General features: G+C 41.8%; 1 protein-coding gene across 1 annotated transcript in view; it reads left to right on the plus strand.

Annotated features, from left to right (window-relative positions):
• Positions 1-10,574, plus strand: part of esyt2b (extended synaptotagmin-like protein 2b) — a gene marked incomplete at its 3' end in the record, with an annotated part of 45,637 nt that extends 35,063 nt beyond the window's left edge. Inside the window, exons 12-19 of the mRNA XM_079661855.1 lie at positions 757-805; positions 895-984; positions 1,070-1,165; positions 4,105-4,167; positions 5,549-5,623; positions 6,752-6,838; positions 7,854-8,003; positions 10,434-10,574. Coding sequence (XP_079517981.1) covers positions 757-805; positions 895-984; positions 1,070-1,165; positions 4,105-4,167; positions 5,549-5,623; positions 6,752-6,838; positions 7,854-8,003; positions 10,434-10,574 — 751 coding nt within the window. The remainder of the gene's footprint in view (positions 1-756; positions 806-894; positions 985-1,069; positions 1,166-4,104; positions 4,168-5,548; positions 5,624-6,751; positions 6,839-7,853; positions 8,004-10,433) is intronic.
• Positions 10,575-10,577: the final 3 nt, after the last annotated feature.

The raw sequence follows: 10,577 nt of genomic DNA on the forward strand, positions 1-10,577 counted from the left end.
TGAACTCAAATACCTGTACTTTCTACTTCTTACATGTTGAACTCAAATACCCGTACTTTCTACTTCTCTCATTTTCCAAACAGGCTGGTTCCTTTAGTCTGAATGTGTGTGTGGTGGCGTGATCATTATTATTTAGAGTCATTGCGTGCCTATTGATTTGAACACGATCCATGTATCCATCATTTCCTGGTCTTCTCTAAAGAAGAGGGACCAATGGAAACGTTGTCATGTTGCCGTTGTTCAGCATGGAAACATTCATTAGCTAACAATGACATTATTGTTCTATTAATATAAAGGGAGGTCAGGTACTCTTTAAAACAGCTGCTAGTTATGGGTACTTTTTACTGAAGTACATTTCAAAGCCTCTTTACTTTGACTTGAGTGAAGAAGTTTAGTCAGTACTTCTACTTTTACTATTTTTAAACACGAGTATCTGTACTTCTACGTGAGTAAAGGATGTGTGTGCAAGATGCAGTCGAAACAGGTGAGTTTTCAGTGATGGAAAATTGTATTTAACCTTTCAAAGAGTGTCATATCTCCATGGTCTACAGGGAGAAGTGTTAGCAGTTTAAAGTAAAAGGAGGTGTTTCCCCACCACGTGGACAAGGTCAATAGATTTAGCCTCCAGGCTGTAACGTTGCACCCCGAGTTGCATCCGATCGATATCTGGACCTCCTGTGTTCGGATCAATCGATGGGATTTCTCTCCTTACTCCTGACCGAACAAATCCCAGTAATTATGTGTCATCATTCACAGCCTGATGATCGATATGACGGAGCTGCACAAAGAACAGAAGGTCGATGAGGTACAGCCAGCTCTGTGATAGCACTTAATATTGACTTTCTTAAAGGAAAGAGTGGCTGCTAAAATATATTCTTTGTGTCACTGTTATAGTGGTTTGACCTGGAAGAAGCTCCCACTGGGAAACTCCACTTAAAACTGGAGTGGCTTTCTCTGCTCGCCACGCCTGAGAAGCTGGATAAGGTACAATTATTCTCGCTTTAGCAGAGTACAAATACTGTCTGCCATCTTTTCCCCCTGTGCTAACTTCCTTCTCCCGTCCAATCAGGTGCTGAGAAGTGTGCGAGCAGACAGGAGCTTAGCCAATGACGGGCTGTCGTCAGCACTACTGGTCGTTTATCTGGACTCAGCGAAGAACCTGCCTGTAAGAAAATACAGTGTTTGCTTTATTCTAAAACTAGCAGTTCTGATTATATTGAATCATAAAACCAAATCAGCAGCAATTATGACAATGTGGAAGCACCATAGAGAAGCATAAGGTGAAAAGCATTAGTCCTATGCAGGCTTCTTGTACACACACACACACACACACACACACACACACACACACACACACACACACACACACACACACACACACACACACACACACACACACACACACACACACACACACACACACACACACACACACACACACACACACACACACACACACACACACACACACACACACACACACACACACACACACACACACACACACACACACACACACACACACACACACCCCGTGGTGGGAAGAACCAGCTTTGCACACGTGTTTAAGTATGGATTATTGGTCAGTGTGCAGCAGCGTTCCTTGCTGTTGAAATGCTTCAGGGATCTCATCTGTGTTTGTATTGTGTTGCTCTCTGACCTCCAGGTGAACCGACTGTAACAACCGGGGCTTTTATTATCTTCCTCATTATCTCAGCCACGGCTATCTGATTTTTATGAGTGTAGCTTCAAGCGGCAAACAGGTTTAACGATTTAAAACGATGAATTCATTTCAACTCGGGGTCAATATTTATGTGGCTGTTGGGAGACCTTGAAATGTTAGCATATTTTACGCGGACGTCCAATCAGTGTTGACGTATCAATACATACAGCTGAGTCAGACAGAACAATGGACCTTCATATTATGCATCCTTCACACTCATATGGGATTTGCTGGACTGCATAACTAGTTAGGAAAACAAGCAAAAAGTACAAGAAAGTTTAGAGAAATACAAGCTAAAGTAGCTTGTATTTCTTCATTCCCTCCAATTACATCATGTCTTTCCACTATATCATTCAGAAACACTGATTGGACGTCTACATAAAATGTGCCACATTTTTTCTTTTAAGGTTATCAAATGCTATAATGCTTTTTATAGACCCGTGCAGGAATACCTAAAAGCCCAGAATTGCATTTTAGCACGACAGTGTTTTGAAAGTCCAACATTAGCCTCCTTTTAGCTTAGCGGTGGTGACGTGAAGTCATGTGACCGTGCTGTAGTTCCTTTATAGCCCAACATTAGCCTCCTTTAGCTTAGCGGTGGTGACGTGAAGTCATGTGACCGTGCTGTAGTTCCTTTATAGCCCAACATTAGCCTCCTTTAGCTTAGCGGTGGTGACGTGAAGTCATGTGACCGTGCTGTAGTTCCTTTATAGCCCAACATTAGCCTGCTTTAGCTTAGCGGTGGTGACGTGAAGTCATGTGACCGTGCTGTAGTTCCTTTATAGCCCAACATTAGCCTCCTTTAGCTTAGCGGTGGTGACGTGAAGTCATGTGACCGTGCTGTAGTTCCTTTATAGCCCAACATTAGCCTCCTTTAGCTTAGAGGTGGTGACGTGAAGTCATGTGACCGTGCTGTAGTTCCTTTATAGCCCAACATTAGCCTCCTTTAGCTTAGCGGTGGTGACGTGAAGTCATGTGACTGTGCTGTAGTTCCTTTATAGCCCAACATTAGCCTCCTTTAGCTTAGCGGTGGTGACGTGAAGTCATGTGACCGTGCTGTAGTTCCTTTATAACCCAACATTAGCCTCCTTTAGCTTAGCGGTGGTGACCTGAAGTCATGTGACCGTGCTGTAGTTCCTTTATAGCCCAACATTAGCCTGCTTTAGCTTAGCGGTGGTGACGTGAAGTCATGTGACCGTGCTGTAGTTCCTTTATAGCCCAACATTAGCCTCCTTTAGCTTAGCGGTGGTGACGTGAAGTCATGTGACCGTGCTGTAGTTCCTTTATAGCCCAACATTAGCCTCCTTTAGCTTAGCGGTGGTGACGTGAAGTCATGTGACCGTGCTGTAGTTCCTTTATAGCCCAACATTAGCCGCCTTTAGCTTAGCGGTGGAGACGTGAAGTCATGTGACCGTGCTGTAGTTCCTTTATAGCCCAACATTAGCCTCCTTTAGCTTAGCGGTGGTGACGTGAAGTCATGTGACCGTGCTTTAGTTCCTTTATAGCCCAACATTAGCCTCCTTTAGCTTAGCGGTGGTGACGTGGAGTATCATAAACATTGATATTATTTTCTGCAATAATCCCAAATCACAGAGAGAAATCCCACTGACTTTTTGTTGCAAGAGTCCTTGTGATGCTAACTTCCAGGTCTTCCTACACAAACACCACACCACTCTATTGCACCAAATGTCTTTAAAGCTACCTGTGAAGAACCCTCCATCTCATAACTCCACCCTTCTGTCTCCACCCTCCTTCCTCTCCACCTAAAGAGCGTCTTCTCGGGCAGCTTAGGCTGCGGGAACTTAAGTGAGAGGAGAGCGTCGGGGCTAGTCTTTTGTGAGAGCAATACCTCCGAGTATAGAACCATATTTGTGAGTTGTGCATCCTGCTAGTGTTAGCATTAGCGGTGTGCGCTGACGTGGGTTTGAGAGTTTCAAAACCTGCATCTTTCAGCATGTGTTAGCTGCACGGTTCGAGTGCCAGATAACCATTAACACTAGCTTCCACTTCTAAAGTAGTCAGATACTGTTTAGTGCGAGGCTGTGATTTACAGTATCTGCAGAACAAAGAGCCGCTGGCAGAGCTCATCAGGGTCTCTGTCTGCATTTGCGAGCCAATTCTTAATGTCGCTGCACAGATACAGAGCGCCTGCAGGCTGGAAAAGCCACAAGTAGCTCCTCCAAAAGGTTCCCCAAGGAGACACCCTCATCATTCTGTTTTCATCCTTCGCTCCCTGCAGAGTCCACAGCAGCAGCTCTTTACTGATCACCCATATCCTTCATATTACCACATGTTTTCCTGGCTCTATGCCCTCAAGCCACGCCCTAGCACTGCCATCTTACTAACTACAGGTGTGATTTTCTCCCTCTCGTGGCTGAAAGAGCAACCTGTCAGATTTCACCTATGACGGGTTGAAGCAAGTGTCAGTCTTTAAGGCGCTGAAGGTAACGTGGGAAACATGGTTTGCATGCACAGATCACACCTGAGTCCCATCTGTGCACCGTCCAGCGTCATGTGGTGTCACGATTATCAGTCCTTTTTTAAACGTAAGCATGAAGGTGGATGATTGCATTGTTTTGTGTCCTTGTTGTGGGGTTGTATATCTCTCCTAACGTGCATGCAAACGTCTAATACTGCACTCGACTGTCTGTATTGAAACTGTGGCCACTGTGTGCATATCCAGATGTCCTTACACGTGATTCATCTTGCAGTCGAAGTGAATTAGGTCAAAGGTTTTAAACAGCAAACCTGAATAGCAGCACAGCCAGTTTAAGGATCTGATAATGGAGCAGGAAGTCAGGACGTTTCTTAGATTTAAAGAGCGGTCCAGTGCAGCTCATTCAGTTCTTTCCTTTAAGTAGTTCCTGGTACAGTGGCACTCCCATCTGTCCACGGTGAGTTCACTGTGTTAGTTTCAGAGGGAACACGGAGTACAGATACATCCAATGACACACTCTTTGTTGACCTAAATGCAGAGCTACGTGGCTAGGCTAACTGTATGGTTCTTTTTCCACCAATTGAGATAAACCTGGTGTGTGCATCTTGTAAAATGTGCAGCGTTCTTTAATTACGTCTATGCTTGGAAGCTGTTTTGATGTCTTTCCTACCCAAATCCTTCCTTAGGTCTTTCAGAGCAAAGATTCAGACAATATTTGCGTATATTGCAATTGTTGACGTCTCTAATTTTGACATTTGGATCCAAAAGCCAACCAACAAATAAATAAATTGTGCAGCTTGTCTGCTTCCACCAATTAAAAGAAGATATGTAAATGAGGTGTCATCACTGGTTACAGACACGCCAGCACAAGGGCAATATATGGAAGTAATTAGTCAAATAGGCTCACATGTTTGTTTAAGAGAGCGTTGACTTAGACGGATTCTAGAAGTACGAATATATAAACACAGTATTTTATATCCCATGTTCGCGTTTCTCCTGTGGTTTTTTGGGACGTTTTAGGGCTTTTGCACCTGTTGGTCACCTTACAACTGTATTTAAATGTTTCTGGGCTTTAGTGGTAGCATATCATAGAGAGGACTTGTGTTAATCCGCCTGAGTGTACAATGTGGAGCTTAAATCTAATACTGCTGGGAAAGACGTCAAATGAAAGTAAGAGAGAGAGAGGTTAAGCTCCTGTCTGGCAGATATTGTTATTCTGTAAGCAGTCAGAACAAACCCAGCATGCTATAATTAGAAAGCTCTGCAGTCTCCTTGTCTGCCTGCAGCCCTGCTTGATGAAACCACTGTGTGCTAACTGCTAAGCTCACGTTTGGCTGGAGATAAGATGTGCGTTCTGTCTCATAGTTCCTCCTCTGCTTCTCTCACAGTCTGCAAAGAAGAGTAGCAGTGAGCCCAGTCCTTTTGTCCAATTCACTGTGGGACACAAAACCCTGGAGAGCAAGGTGAGGCTTCAATATCAAGTTGTCCTTTAAAGGTTGAATACAGCGGGTTATTTGCAGGAATACATGTTGCAAAGACTTATTGAAGTGCAGCACATCTTATTCTATAACCGTCCTTCCCTCCAGATTTCTATGATAACACTTTTGGTCTGTGGTATTTGAAGACGGTGAATTGAGTGTTATAAACTCCAACATACCTTTCAGGGTTGGCATGAGAGCTTCTGCACTGACGCTGAGAGCTTACCACATATTTCTCTGATATGGACCTTTTCAGAGGAAGGAGCACTTTGGGTGACCGATAAAAGAAATAATCAAACTTTTTTTTTTGGCAGTGGCCCTTTGAGAGATTCTGTGCTGCTTCAATCAGTCATTTCTCGTGGGTGGCGGTTCACATCAAACAAGAACAAGTTCATTCTGTATTTATTAGTTTCTTATTTCATGCATTTATTCATTTATACTCAAAAACATGTTGCTCACACTTAATTCATTATTTTATTTATCTTTCATTCGTTTATTGATTATTTTATTTATTTATGAATATATATATTTATTTTTTCATGCATTTATACTTAATTGTGTTTCCCTCCATGCCTGGCAACACATTACATTTCTTTGTGTATTTAATTATTAAGTTATGATTTTTTATTAATTAATTTAATTGTTTTCTTTTTTTCTTAATCAATTAATTATTTTATTTATTTATTAACTTTTGTATTTATTAAATCATTCTTATATTTATTTAGGCACTTAAATATATGTTTTCCCTAATCTATTTATAAGATAATTATAATTTGTAGTCAGGATTTATTAATCTGAAGTCCATGCCGATGCTTACTATGTGGAAGAATCTGGTACAAACGAATATAGCTATTTTTATTTAATCAATTTGTATTTTATACAATTTTTCTCTACCATGAATCAGGCCTCAAAGCGACCACAACCCTTCTGTGTTTTTACAAAATATCCTTCATTGATATTGTCAAACATAGCATGGAGTAAATGTACTCAGCTGCACTTAACCGATGAAAATACCCATGTGTGTCGTTAAAGCTGCCATTAATAGATCCTGTTGTTAATCAGCCTTTTCTCTCTCGTGATTAACTAACGAACCACTTCCTGTCTGCTCTAAAGATCCGCTATAAGACCAAGGAGCCTCTTTGGGAGGATTGCTTCTCCTTTTTCGTCCACAACCCGAAGAGACAGGAGCTGGAGCTGGAGGTACACAAACAAATGTTATATATATATATATATATATATATATATATATATATATATATATATATATAATCGTCACACACAGAGGTGGGAAGTATTGGAGTACAAATACTTCGTTCAGTACATCTTTCTGGTTTCAGTACTTTACTCCACTTCTTATTTTTCTGACGACTTTTTACTTTGACTTCTTACATTTTGAACACAAATACCTGTACTTTCTACTTCTCACATGTTGAACACAAATACCTGTACTTTCTACTTCTTACATGTTGAACACAAATACCTGTACTTTCTACTTCTTACATGTTGAACACAAATACCTGTACTTTCTACTTCTAACATGTTGAACCCAAATACCTGTACTTTCTACTTCTCACATGTTGAACACAAATACCTGTACTTTCTACTTCTTAGATGTTGAACTCAAATACCTGTACTTTCTACTTCTCACATGTTGAACTCAAATACCTGTACTTTCTACTTCTTACATGTTGAACACAAATACCTGTACTTTCTACTTCTCACATGTTGAACCCAAATACCTGTACTTTCTACTTCTCACATGTTGAACTCAAATACCTGTACTTTCTACTTCTCTCATTTTCCAAACAGGCTGGTTCCTTTAGTCTGAATGTGTGTTTGGTGGCGTGATCATTATTATTTAGAGTCATTGCGTGCCTATTGATTTGAACATGATCCGTGTATCCATCATTTCCTGGTCTTCTCTAAAGAAGAGGGACCAATGAAAACGTTGTCATGTTGCCGTTGGTCACCATGGAAACATTCATTAGCTAACAATGACATTATTGTTCTATTAATATAAAGGGAGGTCAGGTACTCTTTAAAACAGCTGCTAGTTATGGGTACTTTTTACTGAAGTACATTTCAAAGCCTCTTTACTTTGACTTGAGTAAAGAAGTTTAGTCAGTACTTAACTAAACACGAGTATCTGTACTACTTGAGTAAAGGATATGTGTACTTTCACATCTCTGCTCACAACATTGCTCTTAATGCACAGGTGAAAGATGACAAGCACAAGTGCACCCTGGGTAATCTGACGGTGCCTCTGAGCAGCCTGCTGACGGAGGAAAACATGACGCTGACTCAGAGTTTTCCTCTCAAAAACTCTGGACCCAGCTCCACCATCAAACTGAGGATGGCTCTGAGGGTAAACACACACACACACACACACACACACACACACACACACACACACACACACACACACACACACTGCAGCACTAACACATTGGAGTGTAATAAGACAAAGATAATTGGAGTTGCCCTCTCCTATGGGGTGTTTTTGTGTGCATGTAAACGGTCTGCAAAGTCTGAAATCCCTGTGTTATGGAACATAAGGCGCTTTCACACCGCAGTACTTTTCCCACAAAGGTTCATCAGAACTTAGTTCATCAGAACTCTTTAGTTCTCATGAACTAAGTACAGATCGGTTCACACCGAAATAAGTCCCTGCGGAAGGATTAGGCAAATGAAGCCGCTGACGTCACTTCGTCTTCTCGGCCGGAAGTCCCCGGAGTTGGGGAAGGCTTCAGTAGAAGCTGCTGGGACTCCCAGCAGCTTCTACTGAAGCCTTCAGAGTAAATCGCCAGAACGCCGACACCTCCTCATCTCCACCGCTCCCATGTTTTCTTTTGTGTTGCCATAAGTTAGTCTCTCTCCGTTGGTGCGCTGGGCTAATGCTAATGCTAATAATGCTAATGCGAGGATAATAAAATGGCGGCTTCACAAAACGTTTTTGGATCTTTACGGGGCGTGGTTTGCAATCCGCCCAGCCAATCAGACACAGGAACCTTTTTCTCCCACGAAAGTACCTGCTCTCTAGCAGGGACGGAAAAGGGGGTGAAAAGGTTCTGATTAACTCATTTTAGTTCCGGCTCTTTTTGGTGTGAACGCGACATTTTGGAACTATATTGGAACTAAAGTGGGAAAAGTACTGCAGTGTGAACGCGCCTATCGAGACATCACTCCAGCACTAACTCATTTCCACTTGTATATTTTCTACTTTTTTAATGCTCTTTTATTTCTACTTGGATTGGTTATTTCTAGTCTTTAATTTACAATGCGCTGTCTTTTTATGCTGCTGCGACGCAAACATTTCCCAAATCAGGATCAATAAAGTTCTTGTCTTATCTTAACTGTAAACATATTGGGGTGTCATATAGGTGAAAAGGCTAAAATCCCTGTGTTATGGAACATAAAGACATCACTACAGGACACTCACGCTCCTATTGGCTGTCATTGTACGAGGGGCGGGACATCTCTAAGTGGTTGACCAATCACACTTAACAAATCAGAGCTAATGAAGGGTAGAAATATCACATCAGAAGAGTAATAATTAGTATATATCGTTGTTTTGCTCACACTAATACTCTCCCTAGGCCTGCTCTCACTGCCTTGCTTTAGTGATGTTCAGTCAGAGGAAACATGGACAGATGTTCATGATCTGCTGATTCATCACAATGTTCTGCAGTAAACTGGAACTGATTTATTAAACCCTAGGGTTTTCGGACCCCCCCAGACCCCCCCAATAAAGCAAAACTGCACGTTTCAGAGTGGCCTTTTATTGTGGCCAGCCTAAGGCACACCTGTGCAATAATCATGCTGTCTAATCAGCATCTTGATATGCCACACCTGTGAGGTGGGATGGATTATCTCGGCAAAGGAGAAGTGCTCACTATCACACATTTTTTGATTTGTGAACAATATTTGAGAGAAATGGTTATTTTGTGAATGTAGAAAATGTTTTAGATCTTTGAGTTCATCTCATGAAAAATGGGAGCAAAAACAAAAGTGTTGCATTTATATTTTTGTTCAGTGTATATGCTACACGTTGTTATGCTAGGCTATGCTAAACTAATAAGCAGGTTCACTCATAAAACACATTTGCTTTGGTGTGTGTGCTGCATACATTAGATAGAAAGGGTTTAGCTTATTTAAAGGATATATGTGCAGCATCTCAGGAGGAGAGCTGTTTCAAAATGAAGTGAAGATGAGCACCTCGTACATCCTATTTTATTTCAAAGCTATCCCTTTACCACTCTTGGCGTTATAGGAAGCCGATCAGATTAACATTGACCGTCTGTTCAACCTTAAATCATTCCAGCTACCTCCTGATTGCATTGCCCTTTCTGACACTGAGCGTCCTCCTGTATGAAATCATCCTCTGATCAGATAAGGAAGCGAATGCTGCCGTATCCAAACATTGACCTACACTCAAATGGCTTTCCTGCTGTATTGGATCACAGCCATCGCATCAGGATTCATAACGGGTTTCCAAATGGCTTGACAGTTACTGAGCGCTCGAGAGGCAGAAGACAGACGGCTCCTCAAAGGCTGTACAAACGTCCTCATAATATGTTCGGCTGGATCAGCAGATTTAGGACCGCTTTATAAGATTGATTACAAATATATTTAATATAATGTAACATTTAATAATCATAGAATATTCACGTATCATTTTTTACTTTACATCACAAAAATGTAAAACCCTCTTTAAAAACTCTTCATGGCTCCCTGAGGGATAACACAAAGGCTGTAGTTAGTTTGAACAGCTCTGTGTATCTCCTCCTGTTTGCAGGTCCTCTCTCTGGAGAAGCAGGTTTCCTCCGACCTGCCGTCCTCCGTCCAGGTCAGGAAGTCCAGCGTTCCTCAGCCCAAAACCTCCAAACCAACGCCTTCTCCAAGACGCTCCGCCTCACATTCCCAGTTATCTCCCCCAACT

The sequence above is a fragment of the Notothenia rossii genome, assembly GCF_949606895.1.
Source record: "Notothenia rossii genome assembly, chromosome: 12".
In the NCBI taxonomy this organism is placed as follows: Eukaryota; Metazoa; Chordata; class Actinopteri; order Perciformes; family Nototheniidae; genus Notothenia; species Notothenia rossii.